The sequence below is a fragment of the Lynx rufus genome, unplaced genomic scaffold, assembly GCF_022079265.1.
Source record: "Lynx rufus isolate CCGP_SWC_20201006 ecotype Redwood Valley unplaced genomic scaffold, mLynRuf1.p SCAF_11, whole genome shotgun sequence".
NCBI lineage: Eukaryota > Metazoa > Chordata > Mammalia > Carnivora > Felidae > Lynx > Lynx rufus.
In genome coordinates, this window is record NW_025814825.1 from 69,272,222 (window position 1) to 69,295,216 (window position 22,995).

The 22,995-nt window shown below is 45.8% G+C and overlaps 2 protein-coding genes across 3 annotated transcripts; one reads left to right on the plus strand and one right to left on the minus strand.

Annotated features, from left to right (window-relative positions):
* The first annotated feature begins 1,052 nt into the window (after positions 1-1,052).
* Positions 1,053-16,853, plus strand: LOC124507267 (zinc finger protein 883-like). 2 transcript variants are annotated; one of them, XM_047073684.1, is made up of 6 exons: positions 1,053-1,124; positions 2,806-2,962; positions 9,462-9,588; positions 9,823-9,915; positions 16,357-16,506; positions 16,660-16,853. In XM_047073684.1, the coding sequence occupies exons 2-6, from the start codon at positions 2,870-2,872 to the stop codon at positions 16,728-16,730; spliced, it is 534 nt and encodes a 177-aa protein (XP_046929640.1). In that variant the 5' UTR covers positions 1,053-1,124; positions 2,806-2,869; the 3' UTR covers positions 16,731-16,853. The 2 variants fall into 2 exon arrangements, with proteins under 2 accessions (XP_046929640.1, XP_046929639.1); XM_047073683.1 differs by lacking the exons at positions 16,357-16,506; positions 16,660-16,853 and adding an exon at positions 11,788-14,114.
* Positions 16,854-17,045: 192 nt separating this feature from the next.
* SYCE1 (synaptonemal complex central element protein 1) lies at positions 17,046-22,095 on the minus strand. Its single transcript, XM_047073685.1, has 12 exons — positions 22,053-22,095; positions 21,390-21,449; positions 20,968-21,042; positions 20,289-20,336; positions 19,977-20,031; positions 19,200-19,289; positions 18,870-18,933; positions 17,995-18,061; positions 17,799-17,922; positions 17,613-17,723; positions 17,370-17,457; positions 17,046-17,126 (listed from the first exon to the last, which is right to left on the minus strand). Exons 1-12 carry the CDS (start codon positions 22,078-22,080, stop codon positions 17,046-17,048), a joined length of 891 nt encoding a protein of 296 aa, XP_046929641.1. The 5' UTR covers positions 22,081-22,095.
* Between the last annotated feature and the right edge of the window lie 900 nt (positions 22,096-22,995).

Consider the following 22,995-nt stretch of genomic DNA (forward strand, 5'->3'; position numbering starts at 1 on the left):
TCCCTTGTGAGCAACAGTTCCCCTCCCTCCCATGACCTTCGCCTTGTACATCCCTTAGATAAGACCCCCATGGACCATAGCAAAACTGTACTCTTTCTGGTTTGAATTGACCCATTTGGCCTTATCCTTGGAACCCCAAAGCACATCAAAGGGGGACCATAATGAAGATGCGGTCCAGGTTCTGCTGCACGCACTCTGCCTGCACCCTGTCTTGACCTCTCGCCTTGTGGCCCCTTGAAGCATAAGGTATAGTTCCTCCTGAACCTGTGCGCAATAAACTTCTCCATTTCCCTTTCCCCCGTGGTCTTTCGTTGAAGATTGACTCAATCCCAAACTCCAGGATCTACTTTACAAATATTAATTTAACAGTTGCCATATCTGTTTGTTAAGTACTTCAATAAAATGCAGATATTGTGGTAGTTCACTATTCACGCTTTAGTATGCTTGTGGGAAAAAAAAAAAAAAGAAAACCCAGTGCGTTCTATAACCATTACCATAACATAGCTAGCAATTAAAGCTAACATTTCATGTGATGTAATGTTTCCTCCACATTAGACTTTTCCTATTTAGAGACGACATCTCTATCATTTGGTAAAATCAGGATCTGGGGCACCTGGGTGGCTCAGTTGGTTAAGAGTCTGACTTCAGCTCAGGTCAAGATCTCATGGTGTGTCTGTGTGCTGACAGCTTGCAGCCTGGAACCTGTTTCGAATTTGTGTCTCTTCTCTCTCTGCTCCTCTCCCGCTCACACACTCTCTCTCTCTCTCTCTCTCTCAAAAACAAGTAAACATTAAAAAAACCTTTTTTTAAATGTCTTTCAAAGGAGTTAAAAAAAGTCAGGAATTAATAAGGGACGAGAATCCCACGTTTGGCCACGTGGGTAGACCCCGACTCTCATCCATCACCTCACCTCCCAAAGCTCCTAATGGACAGAGCGCAGAGGTTTGTGGGAAATGTAGTCTCTCCGTTGCACAGACGTCTTCCCGCAGGGGACTCTGGGAGTCTTCCGGGCTCCCTCTGCGCACGTGCGGCCCCGCCCCCTTCCGCCAGGAACTTCCGCTCCTGGCTCCTCTTTCGCCGCTGCCCCGAGGGCCCTAGGCTGGGGTCTGTGTCGGTCCCTGAAGGTTGGTGCGAGGGTGAAAGGGGAGCCCTGCGCCACTCGGGGACTGGGCGGGCGAGGGGGAGGGGTCGTCCCCTTGGTGGGAGCGGGAAGGTGGGTTGGTGACCGACGGCGAGACGGGATCCGGCTCGGGCTGTGCTTTCAGCGGTTGCTTGGTCAGGAGAAGGCGCGCTGTAGAAGGCGCGGTGTGTGCCTCCGGGAGCTTGGCGAACTGGGTGGTCGAGTCCAAGAGGCAGCGAGGGCGAGGGTGGGTCTGCAGACGGTCAGAGAGCGTCGGGGGCTGCTGTCGGCGTCCTCGTTCCAGCGGTGTCCTCAACCGTGGTGGCGTTCGGTTTGCTCACCTGTAACATGAGCGTATTGATGAGCAGTGAGATGTCCGCGATTACCAGAGAGATCATCGTGAAAGGTGTGCGCACCCGGGTCTAAGGGTGAGGCAGTTGTTGTATTTGCGGGGTTTCTTGGCGTCTCCACAGCAGGTGGTGGCAGGGGTCAGGCCCCGCCCTGCACTGTGTAGCGTTGTTGCATCCACACGACTCCTGAAACAGAATGCTACGGGTACCAGTGACAGTTGCAACAAAGTTTATTACAATGAGAGGCAAGGCCGACCGATCGGGACCAACACTCTTGATAAGAGTGTGGCCCCGAACAGCCGGGGTACAGAGTTTTTAAAGCCGATCACATCGTTTTATCATTATCTGGGAATAGAACAGATAAACATTTCCCAGATGAGTTAGAAACAGTTGCCAGATGAGTCAGAAACAGTTATCGAATGAGGTGATTATTTTAGACTTTCTGCCGCTAAGTTGCAACCAGTGGATCTCCTTGACCTTGTCTCTGATGCTCTTTTTTGAGCTTTTGTTTCCTTCATTGGTAAAGCCTAATTCACAAGAGTATGAAGTATGATTTACAAGAGTAAAAGCAAGGCTGTTATCTTTTGACTTTTAGTGTCAGAACAAAGTTGTTATCTTTCAAGCTAAGCGTTAGCCCTATAGTACAATTTAACCCTTACAGCGGGACCTTTTTGGTGATTTGTGTTGGCTGCCGGCTAAGCCGTGCGTCCCTAGCAGGCTAGCCCCAGGTGTCTTCACAAGATGATAGTGTTCCTGGAAGGTAACCGCTAGTGGAAAAGTCCTCTTCATCCTGTGTCTGGGTCACATGTGCTGAGCTGAGCTCCCTTTGACCAAAGCAAGTCGAATGGCAAAGCCCACGCCGGTGTTGAGGAAATGGTTACAGGGAAGCAGGTCATTGAGAACCATTACGGGAACAGTGTGCCACACAAGAAATGTACCTTAGGTTCTTTTCCTATAAAATCACAGGCCAAAAATGTTGAGTTGCAAGATGTATACTTTCCGTGAAGATAAGGTGTTTAAGCTACAGGTGTCCTCGTGGAAACGCAAATATGAAGCCCTGTGTGTATGTCTCTATTAATAGGAGCGTAGTTAAACCACGGTGGTTTAAATAAGCATCTTCAGAATTTTAAGTTAATTCTTATTAGTAACTGTTGATAAAATCAGTAGGACATGGGTGTTTTCAGTAACCAAGGATAAACTGCATGTGCAGTTAATGGGCTTGGGGGTTCCCCTGCAATAGGGTGTTTCCTGCTGTTTCTCAAGGTGTGAGGTTCTGTTGTCTCACAGCAGGCGAACCCCCCCCCCCCCCCCCCCGTTTTTAATTGTCTTTTCTAGCTGTGTGTAGAGAGCCTCACACAAGAGAATCCAGGACCTAGGAGCAAGTCACCGCAGTCCTGTCATGACTCTGGTCCATTGGCCCTCTCTCCCAGCTGTCCTCCCACAGTCCTCGGTGTGTTTCCAAGAGCAGCAGAACATGCAGAATTCATCTCTGGTGAGTGGTTTGTTTGCTTGCTCCTCAGCTTGTTTTACATTGTGCTTCATGAGCTTTACGCAGGGCAGTTCATAAATTAAAATAGAAAAGTAGAAATAAGTGAAACTCAGCTTCTGGGAAAAATACCTAAACGTGGAAATGGTGGCATGTAGGTATGGACAGGTTCTATGACCTGAGAGTCCTCCAAGGTGAGTGCAGATTCGTCCCTGATTTCTCTTTCTGATGTCGTGGAGAAAAGATAGGCACATTTGTTATCTTTTCAGAATGGCCCCTTAGAGGAAAGTGTGCCACATTCTCATGGGACACGAAAGCTTGCAGGCACAGAAGTCCGAAACGGTGCCTTTGTCGGTCACAGAGATGGTGTCGTGGACAGTGTTTCACTGCCAACCTGGAAATCAACACGTCCAGCATTCTGCAGCAGTGTCGGTCACCTGGGGCTGGAACACGGCTTGCTCACCAAGGGTTTTCTGGAGTTGCGAAAGTAGCGTCCCAGACAGCTTTTGGAAGGCCCTACTTGATCCTCGGCTAAAACTTGGGATGTCTGGGGGACTGAATTGACTGCAGGTCCTTCAAATAAGTCTCCCCACGTTTCTGTCAGCTAGTCTGTCTGTGTAGGTTGTGGGGCCGACTGTTCAAAGTTGTATTTTTCTGACAAATATTTCCACCGCTGGTCTGCATCTTAACCTACTCAGTGTGGTCCCAATTCACGTCTTCTAAGTGAGGAAATAACCTACAACCTGCATTATCCACCTAGATTATAGTTAGACTCCGTGTACTGTGGGCGTTGCCTCACGTGAACCTTCTGCCGTAGTGACACTGCTCTCCAGGATCTTCTCCTGGACATTCTTGTCCGTTAGCTCCTGTGGCGGCCTGCCTGATGATTTCTTCTGCTTCCCTGAATTCTTCTCCTGTGTGTTTCTTCTCCTGAACATCGCTCTCCAAGTGTTCAAATCTGGCCCCCATATTCACACGATGCGGTTTTCCTTGACTTGTCTGGCCCTCTGTGGTTTGATAGTCTTGAGCATTTCTCTCCATCTTGGACCTCTTCCCCATCCTTTAGACCATAGGTCCAACTCCCCCGTGAATGCGTTTTTTGTGGCTGTCCAGAAGGCACCTCACACTGAGCGAGTCCCACCTGAAATCCATGTCGTCTTTTCTTCCCTTACATGTGATATACCTTCCATTCACCAGTGACTGTAATGGGATTTCTCCTGGATGCCTCCTTCTCTCTCAGGTATAATCTCCTCTTACATGAAGACCCATGTGTTTGTTTTGTTAGTTTACCCAAAATCTGCATTGGTGCTCACAGACAAATGTAGTAACTGTCTGTTTTACATTGGAATTGTCCTTCTTGGAAAAATCTGAAGGATGTATATGCCTGGTGATTGGGTTGGATCCCTCTTGAGCTGTGCTACTAGCCAACATGTGTGGTGACAGCTTCAGGAGTCTGGTTGGAGAAAGTATGCAGGAGTCAGTGATATACGTTCAAACAAGTGTTAAGATGAAGATAGGCAAAGTATGAAACAAGGAGCTCAGATTTTTATAATTTTTACCTTTTATTTTCATAAATTTGTCAGTGATTCTATCTGTATGTTTTATTATCGTATAATTGAAATTGCTAGTTCAAAAATGAACTGTCATGTTTTCAACCCTGTTAAAGGATATTTAATTTCTCTGTTCTAGCTAATCATTTAAAAGAAATGAGTAAGGAAAAATGGATGTTTGCATCAACCATAAATAGAATTCTGGACTACAGTTTGGTGAAAAGTTGGTTAACTTTTTTTATTTTGATAACATATACATAACCTGGAGCACCTGAGTGGCTCAGTCGGTTAGGCATCTGACTCTTGATTTTGGCTCAGGTCATGATCTCACAGTTCATGGGTTCGAGCCCCATGTCAGGCTCTGCACTGACAGCATGGAGCCTGCTTAGGATTCTCTCCTTGCCTCCCTCTGTGCCCCTCCCCTGCTTGTGCTCACTCCCTCTCTCAAAATAAATAAATAAGCAGTAAAGTATGTATGTATGTGTGTGTGTATATATATATATATATATATATATATATATATATATATATAAAACCTCGAATTGGCCGTATTGACCATTTTAATTAAAAATGTCAGTTCAGTGGCATCAGTTTTAATCATCTTGTGCAACTGTCTCCAGAATTTTTTCATGTTTCCCAAATGAAGCTCTGCTCATTAAATACCAAGTACCTGTCCCCTCTAATTCAGCCCTTGGCAATCATGATTTTATTTTCTATGTCCATGAATTTGACTATTCTAGGGAGCCTCTATAGGTGAAGTCAGGCAATATTCATCTTTTCATGACTGACTCATTTTACTTAGTGTATTGTCCTCAGGGTTCAATTGTGTCACAGGATGCCATGGTTATAACATGTTTGTTACTGCCTTGAGGTTGAGTTTAATTAGTCTTGACTCTCCAAGCATTTCTTACATTTTTTTCTGTAAAAATTGGAAGAGGCAACTTTTTCAGCCTTAAACAGTAACAGATAAAATGAGAAATCCTTTGAAAGTTTTTCAGTCCTACAGGTTCCCAAATTTATAGTATCTCCCAATTTTCTTTCATTCCTGTTTGCACACTGAACTCTTTTTTTCCACCTGAGCTTATCACTTTTCCTATAGTATTTAACTAAAGGCAGCGACTAGTGCCTGATACTTACTACTAATACTCTGTTTTCCCACCTCTTTTTCTAAAGCTTTAAATCCATATGGTAATCATCACTCATGTTACTTCAGTAACATTAGGTACATAAGTACCAGTGATCATAAGTAACACTGATCTGCTATTTAGCCCCTGGTATCATGGATCACCTTCCTCCCAGTTTCTTTGCACTGCTTGTTTCTGTTTGGTGATTATGCCGATTCATTACCAGTTAGGTCCACAACAAAGGTTTCATTCTTTCTTATGCTACCTATCCATCACGGATCAGTTTTGCTTTTTATCCTTTTTGTCTCATTCAGTATCCCAGACGGAGGAGCACTTTTTTTTTTACTGTAACATTGTTGGTCCTGTGACAGAGGGAGGACATGGTGATCTATGCATGGCTCTTCCAGCTTCTGCTTAGAAGTGACATGTGTCACTTCCATTGACTTGTTCTTGTTCAGTGCCAGGTACATGGAAGAATATAGATCTGTTTATGTGAGTTCCACCTCCAAGGGATATTAATCCTTTTGCAGAGAAGGGCACCTCAGGGAGTACTGTGGACTGTATTGTATTCCCCCAGAATTTGTATATTGAAGGCCAGCCCTAACTGCCAATGTGACTGCATTTGGAGATCAAGCCTTTAGAAAGTAATTATTGTTAAATGAGGTCCTAATGGTGGGGCCCTAATCTGATAGGATTGGTGGCCTTATGAAAAGAGGAAGAGGAGAGATTTTTATTCCTCCACCATGAGAAAACAGCAGGAGAGTGACCATCTGCAAGCCAGGAAGATGGTCTATACCCGGCACAGAACTGGCTGACACCTGACCTTGGATGTCTCAGCCTCCAGAAATCTGAGAAAAATTTGCTTACAAAAGAATTTTTTTAAATGTTTATTTATTTTTGAAAGAGACAGAGTGTGAGCGGGGTGGGGGGGGGGTGGGTGGGGGCGGGGCAGCTGAGAGAGAGAGAGAGGGAGTCACAGAATCTAAAGCAGACTCCAGGCTCGCTCGGAGCTGTCAGCACACGGACCAACGTGGGGCCCGAACGCATGAGCCATGAGATCATGACCTGAGCCGAAGTTGAGATCATGAGCTGAGCCACCCAGGTGCCCCAAGAAATTTGCTTTTGAATCCATCTAGTCTAGGGTATTTGTTATGTCAGCCAGAGCTGACTGATAAGGGAGAGACACTAAATTTTGGTGAACAGAAGTATAACCTACCACGGTCTCTGTCTATTGTTACTTAATCTTCTCTATGAACTTTTAAATTAGCTTGTCTGTATCTAAGGATGTGTTGTTTATTAGGATAATATTACATGAATTTCCTGATTATTAACTTACTGAGAATTGATATCTTTTTGATGTAGATCTTCCTACTTGTGAATATGGTGTCTTTCATTTATTAGTTCTTGTAGCCTTCATATTTTTTTCTCCCACAGCTTTGTATGTTTTCTGTTAATGTATTGATAGGTATTCTGCTTTTTGTTGTTGTTATAGTATGAATGTTTTTGTATGTATGAAGACATTATTTTTATAATCTACAGTTTATAGAATTTTCTTATAGAAAATTCTTTTCTTTGGGACGCCTGGGTGGTGATTAAGTGTCCAGTTCTTGATTTTGGCTCAGGTCATGATCTCACAGTTGGTGGGATAGAGTCGGGCCTGCTGGTGTGCTCTCCTTGTCTCTCTGTCTGTCTCTCTGTCTCTCTGTCTTTCTGTCTCTCTGTCTGTCTGTCTCTCTCTGCCCCCTCCTGATTGTGTGTGCACTTTCACTATCTCTTTCTCTGTCTCAAACTTAAAAAAGAAAATTATTTTCTTTCTATAGAATAGTTCTCATAGGATTCTTTTGAGTTTTCTACGTATAAATTATATTTAAATTATGACCGTTTTTACAACTATTTATCTCTTTTCAATTGCATTGACTGTTACCACTTGTAAATTGTTGAATAATTGTGGTGGGAGAGCACCTTTATACTCCAGTATTTCCTCATGAAGTGTGATGCTGCCTCCGGGGTAAGACATACACATTTAATCATTTTAAGGAAGAATCCTCTAAATCCCCTTTGGTTAATGGTTATTATTACAAATGGGAGAATATTTTGTAGATACCTGCTTAGTGTCTATTTGAATTATCATAGGACTTTTCAGAAACGTGAATATGATGACGTGTATTAATAGGTTCCTTAGTGTGGAGGTTATTTCTATTCCTGGAATAATCTCTAGAAATCTTCTCTGTGTCGTGGTGTCTCTCTCTTTCTCTGACAGTCAGCATTGGTGTGTCCTAAAACACGGCACCTGTTCCTTTCTCCTTTCAAAGTCTTAGGTTCTCTGTGAGCCGTTCCATTCACTCTGATGGCTTCAGCTACTACTAAAATTCTGCTGCTTCCCCAATGTTTATTTTGAGCTTGGATCTCTCCTGAGCTCTAGATCATGTATCCAGTTGCCAGTATGACATCCCTGCGTACGCACAGACTTCAGACATGCTGTGTCCAAAATCTGTGTCTCTTGTGCACACTCTGTGCCCTATTTTATTTCATCTTATAGCACCGGTATGTATCTAGCTGGTCATGCAGACAGCCGGGTTCTGTCTTCACCCTTCTCAGAACAAATTAGAACCAACTTGTGTTCCTGCTTTCTTTTCGTTTTTGCTTTGTAGGATTAGTACCCTATTCTGTAATTTTATTGCTCTGTATCCTGTAACCCCAAGTTTGTCCTCTGTCACTCTCTTCTAAGCTCTTTCCCATCCTGCTTCTAGGGGAGGACTGTTAAAATGCAAATCTGGCCGTGTAACTTACCTCTTCTTACTGGCCCCTCATTATTGACCCCCTGTGGTTTAGGAAGTAGGAGGTACTCACACTGGGGAGGACAGAAGCAACCCTCTGGGATAAGGAGGAAATATTCAAATGCGTCTGTACATGCTTTTAATGTATAAGTAATAAAAACAACGGTGAGTGCATCAAATTTGTTGTGTTGGAATTAGGTCAGATATTTAAACGCAGAACTATAGGGGCGCCTGGGTGGCTTATTGGTTAAGTGTCTGACTTCAGCTCAGGTCATGATCTCGCAGTCTGTGAGTTCGAGCCCTGCATCAGGCTCTGTGCTGACAGCTCAGAGCCTGGAGCCTGCTTCGGATCTGTGTCTGAGAGGGTCTGTGTCTCCCTCTCTCTCTGCCCCTCCCCCACTTGCACTCTGTCTCCCTCTCTCGCTCAAAAAATTTTTTTTTTAAATGCAAACTATAATCTGTTCCTTAAGTACCTTTACTGCCTTTATGTCTCGTCACAGCCTAGGAGCAACCATTTGGACATGGTGCTGTTTGTACTTCCAGTAATGTAGCATGTGTACCTGTTGCCCTCGTGACTTCTACTGTAGTCTCATAATTATGAGAATATGTTGTTCACATTAAACAGCTAATGTGTTTGGCTCTTCAGGGAAGTGTGATTGGATGGCACACGGGCAGCTGTTTTCTTCTTTCTTACTCTTGTCTACATTAAACACGTCTAACCTTGTTTATCTAGTGCATTACTGCAGGTGTATGTTTACACTAAGGCCTCCGTACCAGGTCATACACACCTTTGGGGAGCACAGTTATCTTTTCGTCTCTAGTAGCAAGGATGGTTCTAGATTGACAAGGGAAACTTTATGATTGTACTTTTAGGGATTAAAGAGTTAACATGGGTAGGATAGTTCTACTGTGGATTCGCTTTAGCCCACGGTATAGAGTACAAAGCATGGTGTATTCTGAATAAGACAAAACACACAAAAAAGAATGAACTCCCAGACTTGTTCTTCTGATCCCAGCTGATCCCTTGAATTGAGACATGTGTCATTCATTCCAGGGGTTGGTGTCGTTTGAGGATGTGGCTGTGAACTTCACCTGGGAGGAGTGGCAGGACCTGGATGATGCCCAGCGGACCCTGTACAGGGTCGTGATGCTGGAGACCTACAGTAGCCTGGTGTCACTGGGTGAGTGAAAGTGTCTTAGTGTCCTAGCACTGCTTTCTTCATTGGTAAACGTGGAAACTGTTTATGAGATTACATGCTACTTAGGTTTAAGATTCGAGGCCCAGAAGAACGTGGGTGTTCACCTCTCTAATCAGAGGTTCAGATCGGCCGTTCGTTGCACGACTCTTGACGCTGTGCTCCTGTCATTCTTTAAAACGGTTTGGTAAAAGCCCCCCCTTTATTTCTGATCAACAGGGCACTGCATTACCAAACCTGAGGTGATCGTCAAGTTGGAGCAAGGAGCAGAGCCATGGACAGTAGAGGAACCCCTAGAGCAGAGCCTCCCAGGTCTGTCAGTGCATACTGGGCAGGGGTCTGGGAAGGGGAGAGCATAGCAGATGTTGGCCGTGCTGGGTTGTTTTTTATCCGTGCTTTTCCTAGGTTCAGACATGCTCTATTTAGTCTCCAAAGATGCTTCTTATGTATAAACCACCCCCATCTTTTTTTCTATTTTCTTAGTCTTACCCAAAATCCAGTCTTTACCTGCCTCCTCTTAGAATGTTTTTCTTTGTTAGCCACTGTCTGTAGGTTGTAAGATGCCCTCCTTTCCTCCATCCTCTTGCGCTAGTTTTTTTCAGACATTTATTTATATACTCATTATTCTTTCAACAAGTGTTAAGCAAGCGCTAGTCATTTTGTAATTATGGGGATAACGACAGTAATCAAACAAGTGCACTCCTTTCTACGTGGTTACCAATTATTGAGTCAGCATGAAACACATATACGACATACGAAGTACATGTGAAGTAGTGGGATAACCCGCACAGATGTCACCGTGACAGAAAATGGGGTGTGCCATTTTAGGAAGGAAGCCCAGGGAAAGTGGTTTTGGGGTGATTAATTATTAAGACTGTACTTTGGGATAGCTTAAGTTTAAGGTGGCGATTTACCAAATTTGACAGTATAACATATAGGTGGATATAATATCTGGAGTAGAAATTGGACATCACTATTACAAGGTACAAGTTAGAAAAATTGTTAAAGGCAGAGGATTAGAGGAGGTTGCCCAGGGAGTTGTTAAGAAAGGAAGAGGAGCCCAGGACCAAGCGTTGTCAACCACGGCATCACAGGTGGCAGGAAGGTGTGGAGAACCACGCACAGTGTGGAAAGGGGCAGTCCATGGCATGGGAGGAGAATCTGGAGAACGTGTGTCCTCGAGGCCAGTGGAGCCCGGGGTTTCAGGGTGCAGTTGCTTACGCTAAATCATTCTGAAACAATGACCCATACACGGACTCCATTTTCGCTGAAACTAGGACACGTGCAAAACTCCAGAGTGCAAAACACAAGCCTTTAGAAACTGCACATTGTCAAGTAGGGCTGCATATACCAGGAAGTGGGGGTGGGGATGCCAGGGTTTTTGATCTAAGAAGGAGCCAGAAAGAGGTTTTCCAATGATGGTGGGCACAGCCTGGGTTGCAGAGCTTAAACCCTTTAGGCCAGCAGGGAGAGGTAGCCCAGTGTGGAGGATTGGAGCTCTCTGTACCTGTTATGGTTGTGAGAAGCCAAGCATGCTGGGTTTAATTAGGAATTAGCCGAAAGCGGTCTCTGGCTGGCATGGAGAAGGAGAGGTGATGCCTTTGAAAAACCCCACGGATGCCCAGGGAAAGGTGAAAAAGCAAAGAAATGTGGGAACAAATCCTTGTTCCTAAGCAACATCCCTGCTGAGATGACAGAAGAATGGCTCTGTACTGCATCCTGAAGTGGCGGATCCAGGAAGACCTCGTCGTCTTCAAAGCTGAGTGATGAGAAGAGGCCCAGCACAAGTGACCTACAGTTATTGTGAGAGAAAGCGGGAAATGGAACAGGAACACAAATGGCAGATGAAGAGAAGTCAGCTGAACACTAAGACTAGGGAATAGGTGAATATTGTGACCAATGGTTTCCTCATGGATTCAAAAAGGAAAAAAAAAAAAAAACGATAAAAAAGCAAAACCAACAAATAAATAAAACCATGATCTGACATTAGAGAATCTGTTGGTGTAACTTGTTACATTATTTCATTAGAAAGAAAAATCATATACTTATCATAATCATACCCATTTTAACTCTGTAAAATTCTTATCCTACACGATGGAAAGAAAGTTCTCCATTTTTACATGAACATTCCGTAAGAAATGCTTAGGTGTGGTTCATACATATGGTTACTTTGTCTCATTTTAGATGTCCAGACTGCAGGTGACCTGATGGAGACTGGCCAGGAGTATCAGAGCAGACTTTTGTGGCAAGTTGGATTGGCCAACTATGAAACGTCAACGAAGGAGAGAACCGGTTTGGGAAAAACACTTAATTTGAGTGCAGCCGACGTTTCAAAACTGATTGTAAATAACGGAAGCTACTCAAGAGTGAAGGCAGAGTTGTGTAATGTGTGTCAGAACACGTTTCTCCCTGGTGAGCCTGGTGGGATGCGTGTTGGAGAGAATGCCGAGGAATGTCATACAACTGGGAGCCCCCTCAGGTGTGCCGAGTGTCCTAGTTGTCATCTGAGGAATCAGACTTTGCGGCAGCCTCTTGAATTTAGTGGGCAAGGGAAAGACTTCAACAAGGGGGCAACACTCTGTACCTATAGGAGAGCTCACATGGGAGAGACTGCCTGTAGGTATAATGAACATCGGGAAGCCTGTGGTAAGTCAGCTGTCACTGCCCAAGAGAGAACTCACATAGGGGAGAATCACTGTGGATGTAACAAATGGAGGAACACTTTTTGTGAGAAACCAACACAGTTGCATCTTGGTCTAGCCGATTTCGAGGAGCAACACCATAAACATGATCGAAGTGGGGGTAATTTCAGCAAGAAATCACACCTCGCTCAGCTTTCGAGAACTCCGTTAGAAGAGAAAACTTTTGAATGTGATGTATGTGCTAAAACTTTCTACAAGAGGTCTAATCTCAGTAAACATCGGAAAATACACACAGGAGAGAAACCCTATAAATGTAGCGAGTGTGAGAAGACCTTCATTAGTAAAACAGTTCTTACAGTACATCAGAGAACTCATACAGGGGAGAAGCCCTATGCATGTGTCGAATGTGAGAAATCTTTCTGCCATAAGTCACACCTGACTGTTCATCAGAGAATCCACACAGGGGAAAAACCGTATGAATGTTATGAATGTGGGAAATCCTTCCCTGTGAAAACAAAACTCACCGTACATCTGAGAACACACACAGGGGAGAAGCCCTATGAATGTAATGAATGTAGGAAATCCTTTTACCAGAAGTCAGCCCTCACCATACATCAGAAGATTCACAATAGGGAGACACATCATGAATGCAACGACTGTGGTAAGACATTCCATAAGAAGTCAGTTCTCACTGCACATCAGAGAACTCATACAGGAGAGAGACCTTATGAATGTAAACAATGTGGGAAATGCTTTGGCCATCGCCCAGCTCTCACTGTACATCAGAGAACTCACACAAGAGACAAACCTTATAAATGTAACGAATGTGGGAAATCCTTTTGTGTGAAGCCAAAACTCACTGTGCATCTGAGACTTCACACAGGTGAGAAGCCCTTTGAATGTAAGAAGTGTGGGAAAACTTTCTACCAGAAGTCAAAACTCACTGTACACCAGAGAACTCACACTGGTGAGAAACCTTATGAATGTAATGAATGTCGGAAAACCTTTTGTGAGAAGTCAACCCTCAATAGGCATCAGAGAACTCACAGGGGAGAGAAACCTTATGGATGTAAAGAATGTAGGAAAACTTTCTACCAGAAATCAGCCCTCACTGTTCATCAGAGAACTCACACAGGAGAGAAACCCTATGAATGTAATGATTGTGGAAAAACCTTCTGTCAGAAATCACACCTCAGCAAACATTTGAGAACTCACACAGGGGAGAAGTCATGTGTGGCAGAGACTGGCTGTATGTATACCAAAACTCACTTTCTCTTTGTGTTGGGCACACAGTTAGCCTACATTTCTCAGCCTCCCTTTGTTGTGGGTGGGACCATGTAACTGAGTTCTGGCCAAGAGAATATGAACACACATGATGAACAGTACAGTGAAGCCTGGCCACAAAAAAACCAAAAACCAAAAAAAACAACATGCATTTGGTGAGTTTTTTTATTCCCTGTGCTCCTGAAGTGCAGATGACACACAGGTTTGTCTTCAAAGCCATAAAGTGAAGATTGCAACCATGACCTCAGGCAGAAAGAATTGATTGTGGAGGGCAGAAATCTTTCCATGTCTACCTCAGAAATCCTCACTTGTACTTTACCTGAGTGAGAACCCTTCTATGTGTGACCTGACTACAGCACTACCAGTCCATTGTAGCCAGTTCACTTTATGAATTTGTGAATTTGTGGCAGGCTTCTGTTGAAGTTACCAGTCCTTGTGTAGGAAACTCACAAAGAACCTGTGTTTTCATCTTTCAACCCTAAGTCAGAAATCATAGGAAGAAATAATGCAGTAAATGTAGGAATACCTTTATTGGTCAGAGATAGCTCATTGAACAGTGAGAATAAAGTAAAACCTGATAAATACCTATTGTGTCCAAATTTTCAACTGAATGTCTGACTTTGTGTCTATCAGAGAATTTCTCATTAAGGGAAAACTATCAGGTTAGGTAATGTGGATGAAAATTTCAGATAGAATTGGTACTGTATTGAAAAAAATTTTTGAACTAGACGACCATTGGTTCTCTGCTGCGGGTGATTTTGCCTACAAGGGGATATTTGGCAACAGTAATGGTACTAGCATGGTGTCAATTCTGCCTTTTTCTATACAAGGTAGTTATAGGGCCCATGAAGATTCTAAGGGGTAGAGAAATAGGCTCCACCTTTCGATGTAAGGGCACCTTAAATAGTATGTGGGATGGGACATGGTAGTGTGGCCATCTTTAGAAAATGCAGGACACTGTCCACTTTATGACCACCGAGTTCACATTGCTCACACATGTAATCTGTACTATACAATTAAAGGACCTCAATTTATAAAGCTGTTTAGCTCAAAATGTAGGACCTCATCATCTGTATCTGGTCTACATGCACATAGTCTTTTTGGACACAGTCCCTTGTCTGTGACTTAGTCTGAAAACCTAGGACCTGATGTTACTAGTTATGTGCCCTGCACATACAACACACAATGGTAGCACAGAGATGAGGGATTCACTGATGGTCCATTCGAAGGAGAGGAACTGGGAGGCACTTAGCCTCCCATACACAGAAACTGAAATCTGGCAGGGCACACCATCAGTTCCTTAATTAGGATGCAGCGATTCTGGGAATGACGTTAGGGCTCTGGATTCTGCACTGTGTCACCTCTCTTCTGCATGACCTAGCCTGATTTATTCATTTTGCTATCTAGTTTCTTCAGTTCTGGTTCCTGCCCAGAGGGCTCTTCTCATTTGAACTGTTTCTAAAACTTGTGTTTCAAATTGATTTCATGCCTTTAAGAAAGTTTTTGGATTTCTGATACATTATAATGTAGTCCACTAGGTGAAAGCCACCCCTATATTTCTGGAACACGATCCACTCCACCTCGAACTGAGAGATGTGGGGACAGTGCTACTATTTATCATCTATCGTAAAGGTTTACAAGGCACACTCTTTAGAGTCTCAAGAAAAGGGTCTTAGAGCAACACCCTTGGTCTGAGATTCGCTCTGAGGCTCCATTTTGCCGGTAGCATCCTGATTATGACCTGTAGCCTGCATTCATTTCATACTTCAGGGATCTTTGTTTCTGACTGGAGACGCTGGGAAGGAGGAACAGTTTTATTTTCACACCTAAGTAGTCCTGGCCCCTTGGTGTTTTGGCTAGATTGTTCTCTAAAACTGAACGATTTCTTTTAGCTCCTCTGTCTCTACCTATACCTATGGTAAGTGACTCTACCAGCTATGGATTTTTTTCTTTTTGTCTCAGCTAGAAACCCACCCTTGGTTGCTCTACTATGTGATGCTGGGGCTACATTTCTCTTATTCCAGCTGACACAATCTCTGGGTTTCCAAAGAAAGGGCCTGGAGGGAGATTGCAAGGCAGAGCAGGAAGGAGGATCTTCTTCCTTGGCAGGTATCCATGTGGTTGTGAGCAGGGGTGGGGAAGGTCCTGGTCCTGTTTCTCTGTCTAGAACTTTAGTACAGTGAATAGTATTTGAACATACCCTAAAGTGCTTTAAACATTTCACTGGTAAGTATTAAAGAAGGTACCTTCTATTCCTAGATTTTACACTTTTTTTTTTATTTAAATAGGTGTTGGATTTTGTCAAAGGCTTTTGTGCTTCTGTTGAAGTAAGCATGTGTTTTTTTATTTAATTAAAAAAAAATTTAATCTTTATTTTTGAGAGAGTGAGAGAGACAAAAGGAGAGCAGGGGAGGAACAGAGAGAGAGGGATACCCAGAATCCAAAGCAGGCTCCAGGCTCTTGAGCCGTCAGCACAGAGCCCGATGTAGGGCTCGAGCCCACGAACCATGAGATCATGACCTGAACCGAAGCTGGACACTTAACCGACTGAGCCGTCCAGGCGCCCCTCATGTGTCTTTTTTTATTGTGAATCACCTGAAGCTATAAAATTAGCTGAACTGCTGCTATTCAAGGTGATTATTTCCATTGCTACTCAGGGGAATGTACTAATTTCCAGGCAATGCAGGAGTTGTTCTGATAAGGTGTAACCAATTCATTTATGACACAGGTCTGATTAACTCCACGTCAGAAAACTGGGAGATTTATGCCTGGTGTCTAACTGACGGAGTAATTTCCCACCATGTCACATTCCCCCATTCTTCCACAGAAACAGTACTCTCCAGGGAGCCTGTTTGGACCTCTCCGCAATCCCACCACGTTACTGTCCTACCTGGATGTGGGAGTCTTTCAAGACCAGGAACCTCTTCCTACTTCATTCACTGTATTTTGGCTCAGGAGCACTGCTGCCCTTTATTGGGTGAGTGCATTTTCATGGAGTCTTAGGTGATTGACTCCCAGCACACAGGATTTCTAAGACACTATGTTCTTGTGACAGGTGTTGGTTACATATTTTGTGCCCAGGAAGGCACAAACTACACTTGGCCTCCAATTATGTTTTGTTTTTTCTCAGCTAATCAGTGGAGACTGTGGGCAAGGGACAGACTGGATGAGAACCCCCAGCACCTCCATCCCCACTGTTGAGATTTCTGGGATTCCATTTACTTCAGGCCTGAATAAGGAATTAAAGAAAGAATCACACTGTGGCTTTGCAGACCTGCATCCTTCTGCCTGGGAACCCAGAACAGTGTGTTAAGTCCTAGAAAGGAGCAGACCAGAGACTATGAGGGTAGGGAGGCCTGCTGTGGCCCTCTGGCTGAGGCCAAGGCTTTACACAGTCTCAGGGGCCAGACAAGCCCTACCCCCTCTGCATAAACTCAGCTGAGGCAGTTGTACTGAAATAGTGCCTTTATTTCCTGAAGTTCATGGAATATGCTCCAAGGCAAAGAGAGTCCTTGCCTAGGAGGGCATAGTACGGCCTTGCTTGGTGGGCAGCCCTGGGTCTTTCTCCTTGCTGACTCCTAGGAGCTTAGGATTGGCCTGTGGGAGGTCAGAGTCTGAGGAGGGAAATGTCCATGTATCCCTGTGCCCACACCCTCCCTGGGACCTGCCTCTTCCCACTCCACACTGCCAGCCCCTGCATTTCTGTCTTCTTTGTGCCCTGTGGGAGCACCCTTCCCCAAAAACCATCCTCTGAGGACTCTCGATCCCCTTCTTTGCCTTCCTGCACCCAGCTCCTTGCATGAGCTATTTCTGCTCCCTGCCACCCAACCCAGGGCTCACAAGTTCTCCTGGGCCAGCCCCTTCATCTTGTTTGCTTTGGGCTTGAGCAGGGATCTGCACCCCAAGCGTTTCCAGCTCTTCCTTAAGCCTGGACAGACAGAGGTAGGGTAGGAGTGTGGGGAGGGGGAAGGGGAGGAGAAAGGACAAGAGGCTGTGAAGAGACCAGGAGACAGGCTGAAAAGGGAGCAGAGATGCCTCAGCCACCTTCCCCTAGAGGACTGGGGGGAGGGCCTCCACACGCACCTCTGCCTCTTTTGCTGTAGCTGCTGGCACTTCTGCTGCAGCTGTTCATGGTGCTGGGCAGCAGCCTCTAGGAGCTCCTGGGCCTTCCTGTTCTCCTCTTCAAACATATGTCTGAGGGGGGTGGGCATCAGCACTGGCATCTCCCTCCCTCCACCCCAGTCCCTGTCCCTGTCCTGCTCATCTTACACTGCAGCTGCTGCCTCCTGGCTGCGGAGAAAGAGCCCCTCAGCAGTCGTCGAGCAACCGTCAGCCCCAAACTGGGAACACAGACGATGCTTCACGTCCTCCAGCTTTGCTTCCACGAGCTTCTCTGCGGCAGGAAGGGACAGATAAGCAGGGCAGTGCAAGGCAAATCAGGGCCTCCCCAATCTCCAGGCCTCACCTTCCCTGAGCAATTGCTCCTTGCTGCTGTCCAGGGCGCCAATCTCCTGGGCCATCTGCTCTGGTCTCTGAGTAGGTAGAAAGGAGGCCTGTGCATGTGTTTCGGCCTACCCCCATGCACCTCAGACAAGCCTACCTGGATCTGGTCTTTACTCAGCCTGCCTCCCTTCCTACTACTCGGGCCCTCTGGGCACACAGGGCACGTTCCAGCCTCAGGGTCTTTGTACTGGCCATCCTCTCCACCTGGAACTGTCTCACCCCAGACACCTGTGATGCTGTGCTTGAGAGGCTCACGAGGTGGTTAACGTTCGGTAATCTTGGAAGCTTTGACGTGAGGCAAGCATTTATTACAGGGGATCCTAAAAGCATCACTAACCAGAAGTGTTCCCTGGAGAATCATTTACTAGCCCTGCATTGCCGTTTCTCTTCCCCTTACGTGGCCTCTTCAATGAACCTCTCTCTCTATCCCAACGTCTGTTCTCTCTGCCCCTTTCACTTAGTATCTAGGATCCCCAGGGGGCAAACACCAGTCTGCTTGGTTCCCCGCTGTCTGCCCTGTGGCAGTCATGGCTGCAAACACATCCATGGATCTTCTCTATGGATAACCTTTCCTGACTTCATCAGGGCTCCTCCTGGTCACTGCAGGGCCCTGGGGGAGCAGCAGAGAGGGCGGGCAGGACCAGTGAAGAGGATGACACCGGGTGGTAGTGAGGGTGGGGATAAGGCACTGAGTTGAGGGCCATTTTGACGTTAGGCCACCAAGGCTGGCTCAAAAGCCGGTGAGAGGAAGGAGGCCTGCGGCGTGACCTTCAGTTTGGGGCCAGGGACTCTTAGGGAAGATGTGTAAGGTGGGAGGAATGGCTGTGAGTGACTCACGTGGAACTCCCAGAGGTCCTTGTGCTGGCCCATCAGATCCTCCAGCTGTTCCTCAAAATCCAACCTGGGGGCCGGCCACACAAGATGAGGGACCATTGGCTGAGACACCCCTCCCCAGCCAGGCCCAGGCCAGGGGTCTTCATGTACAGACCATGGGAGGCTTGCCCATGTTCTTTGCTTGGCAGGGAGCACCTTCCCCACCTTGACCTTCCAAACCGCAGGTCAGCCAGCTCCTCTTCTAACCCCCCTCCCTGATATCACCTGCACCTACAACCCATCCTCGCACACTGCCCCCTCACCCCCCACCTGGCCTGGAGCACTGGGCTTCACCTCAGTTGCCTCTGTTTGTTCTTCTCGTCCTCGATCTGGGAGTTCAGGGCAGAAATTCGCTCCTTGCACTCCTGCAGCATGGTCTGCTTCCTGCGAAGAGGCAAAGCAGCCCTCAGTCATGTTCTCTGAATGTCTCCCCAGGATGGGGCTGGATGGGGCTTCTGCCTCCTCTTGGGGTGTGTTGTAGCCTTCTAAATTGAGGTCCTTCTCTAGTAACTTCATGGGTTGGGGCATGAGCATGTGCCCCCTGGGAATAGTGTAGTCACTGGGGCATGGTCAACTGCGAACACACACACATACTAATCTCATCCCAATTTCCCCACACAGTTCCAGTCTTCGTATGCCAGGGCTCAGTGACTCTGTTCACAAAATAAACTAAACCAACGTTCAGGAAGTGGAGAGATGGATTCACAAATACTGAGGTGGATGGTAGGGTCCCGATGAATAGAGAGAGACGGAATGGCTTGATGCCTCAATGAAGGGACAGATGAGTGGACAGACAGCCAAGGGGCCTATTTTGGGAAGAGTGACAGGCACAGAAGAAAAAACAGCCAAAGGAATTTGGTATTCTAGCAAACGAATGATTATCCCAGTGAGTGAGAGTGTTCTTAACACTACTGCCTACTGTTGGGTCCAAGGTGGGAAGACACGCATCTGACCTCTCCGTTTTAAAAACGGAGGAAATGAGAGCTCTGGGTCCATGACTGAGTTTCCCTCTTTCTCTACTCCCCCACAATGAAGGGGAAAGAAGAGCAAGGCCCAGCTGGAAGGTCTTACCTCTGTGCCTCACTTTCCTTCTCTTGGCAGTGGAGTCTGAGGATCCTTAGGGTCTCTGCAGGGATAGGAACCAAGGGCCCCAGGAGAACCCATTAAAGCATCAGGCCTGGGCATAGTTAATACGGTCAGATCACGTGGAGTCTCGTGGACACCTGATTGGGCTTTGTAACTTGCTTCAAGTCTGGTGGAAGCCACAGGAGGGATGCAAGAGGAATCAGGTTTCAAAAGGATTCAGCTGCTGTGGAGAGACTGTCACACTGCCTCTGCAGGGTGACAAAGGCAAAAGCCTGGACACAGAATAACTACAATTACCTTGCTTTTTGTTCAAGGTCTCTTTCAGACGTACTTCCTCTCCACTCACTGGAAAACACAGTAGCATGTTCAGGCATCAGGTACCACCCACTGCACCCTCAGAGAGCATACCTGCCCACAGTCACACAGGCGGTTTGGGTCAACTGTACCCCAGTCCCAACTGTGGACCCCTTGAGTTGAGCCCCCTCCCATCTTGTGCCCACACTCCCTGATGTGGCAGCAAAGGGCCCTGATGTTGAAAAAGGGTTGACTGTGAGGGTCCTGCAGAATGCCAGTGCACTTTACATGGACGGGAGAGAAAGACACATCATATGAACTGGGATATGGGCTATGAAGAAACACATCAAGCAGTAAGGGGAATGTGATCAGGTGGGGACAAGGTGCTGTTTTTAGATGGGATGACCGGGGTAGGTTTTTCTAAGAAGGGGACATTCAAGCTAAGAGCTGATGGTGATGATGTATGGCAATAGAAACCAGTGGTATCTGGGGCAGAAGAGTCTAGCAAAGGCCCTGAGGTGGGAGTATGCTTGGACAGTAGAGAGTGGGAGACTGGTAGGACCTGATGCCGCAGAGGGGGCAGAAGCCCTTGGCCGCAGCAAGAATGCTAAGGGTCCAGAATATTGAGTTCAGGAGGGCATGACACTGGGGCCCTCTGGGTGACCGAACCCTGCATGCTTACGTAAGTCCATTTCCTTCTGCAGGGCCTCCCAAACAGTCCGGGCCTCTCCCAGCTCCTCACTGGCTTTCTTTTTTGCTGTGCCAAAAAAACCAAAACAAAACAAGAAACCAGACAACGTGTAAGTGCAACATCCAACTACACCATTCCTTGCAAATAGTGACGTTTCACATTTGTCTTCAAGCAAATTGGGCAGGGGGTGGGGAGGACACATTTTACAGGGCAAGAAATGAGGCTTCCAGAGCCCAAGCCCTTCTTGTTGGTCTCAGTCGGCAGCAGGGCCAGGTTCACGGACATGTGACTACAGCAGTTGCCTTTAGAAAAACCCACCCTTGGTTTGACCTGCTGCTGTGGTCCTGAAATACATACTTAGTAATCCTGTAACCAGGGGCCCTGCAAATCATGTAGCTTGTCCCCGAGCTCACCTTGCTGAACCTCATTAATCCGATTAATCAGGACCTCAACCCTGGGCTCTAGGCTTCCCGCTGTAGGGAGGAAAGGAGGTTGAATGGAGATGACAGGGCAGGCAGAGGGAGTTGGGGGCCCTACAGGGACTCTCATTCTGGGTAGAGGATACAAGGGAAAAAACAGAGATACTGAGTCAGGCTGTAGTCATCGCAGTCAAGAAAAATAGAGGGGCAAGGAATTAATTAAAGCGTGAAGGAGTGGGGCATGCTCTTCAGATATGGGAAGACCTCTTGAAGGCCTTAAATCAAGGGGAGGGCAGTTCCCGGGTGGGGTGGTAGGTAGTCAGTGAAAAGGCCTTCCCTGAAGTGGGAACATGGCTAGAAGAAGCCATGTGAGCAAGCAGAGAGCAGCAGAGGTAAGGTGGAGGGAAAGGAGGTGAACGTGAAAACCTGGATTTAACTGAGTGTGGTGGGCTTGGGGGAAATGTTTTGCCTTCTATCCCCTTATACTTTAATTTCAAATCCTTGGGCTATATTTTTACTTCAAAGAAGTTTTAAAAAGTAGGAAAGAGCCAATGGGTTAATTTCCAAAGGTTGTGAATTGTGAGTCCTGGAACTTAATCCACTTCCGCCTTTTCCCAAAGCTCAGGCTGTGCCTCAGTTACAGAGAAGACATGTGACCTTTCTGCAACTTCTTCATCATTTCCATCAAGTCTTCAATTTTCTGTGAGGACTCGGCCTGCCCTGTGGAGACACAACCAAACATTTCACAATCCCAAAGGAGAGGGCCCAAGGAAGGGTCCAATAACTTTGGTATGGGATTGAGGGGGGCTGAGATCTCCAGCCAGAGTGGTGCTCTTGCCCCTTGTCTTGAGGTAGACACTGAATTCAAGAGGAGTCAGGCTATTTCACGGTCAACTTCTCCTAAAGTGTGAAATCATACCACAGAGTTTCCCTTAATAAAACTCAGGGCAAGGGGAGGGGTGAACTTTCACTGCCTGTAGTATTCAAGACTGGGTCAAACCTCATGATGTAATAATGAAAGGAAAAGAAAGGAGGGGCAAAAAACAAAACAAAACTGGAAACAAGGGGTCAAAAGTCACTGTAACTGGCAGATGGCTAATTAACTAGAAAGTTCTAGAGTCTTATTAAAAAAACCCACAATGAATAGTAAGAAAACTTAATAAGACACCATGTCATTTGCACATAAATACAAAGAGCTATTCTATATACATAATCAATTACTCTGAAGCCTGTCGGTAGAATATTTCGTATTCACTTGTTTATAACCAATATAGGCACTTATTTTTAATTCCTTAATGAGCTAGCAGATGTTGGCAATTATTAATGGTACTAACGTCACAAGAGAGATAAATGGACATTATGAGCCACTTGATGTAAAAATACAATATAGGATTCTTGCCAAAAGAGAAGTCAGAGTAATGCCTTTTAATTCTCTTAATCTAAATGCTAATTTAGGGAAAATACAGGAACACAGGACACATGGGGATGCAATTAGCAACATCCAGACCGGGAACTTTACAGGAAAAAATCAGGACTTTTAACAAATTTTTTTTGGGGGGGGAGGAAAAAAGGAAGATCCTTACAGATGAAAGGGGATTAA

Bases quoted from the DNA above. Each gene is read 5' to 3' on its own strand.
- LOC124507267 (XM_047073683.1), top strand. From the start codon at position 2,870: ATGACTCTGGTCCATTGGCCCTCTCTCCCAGCTGTCCTCCCACAGTCC. The intron at 2,963-9,461 runs GTGAGTGGTTTG...CATTCATTCCAG, and splicing joins ACATGCAGAATTCATCTCTG to GGGTTGGTGTCGTTTGAGGA. The intron at 9,916-11,787 runs GTCTGTCAGTGC...GTCTCATTTTAG, and splicing joins CCTAGAGCAGAGCCTCCCAG to ATGTCCAGACTGCAGGTGAC.
- SYCE1 (XM_047073685.1), bottom strand. From the start codon at position 22,080: ATGGAAATGATGAAGAAGTTGCAGAAAG. The intron at 18,062-18,869 runs GTGAGTCACTCA...CTACCTACTCAG, and splicing joins AGGACCTCTGGGAGTTCCAC to AGACCAGAGCAGATGGCCCA. The intron at 17,724-17,798 runs GTAAGATGAGCA...CACCCCCCTCAG, and splicing joins CAGGAGGCAGCAGCTGCAGT to ACATATGTTTGAAGAGGAGA.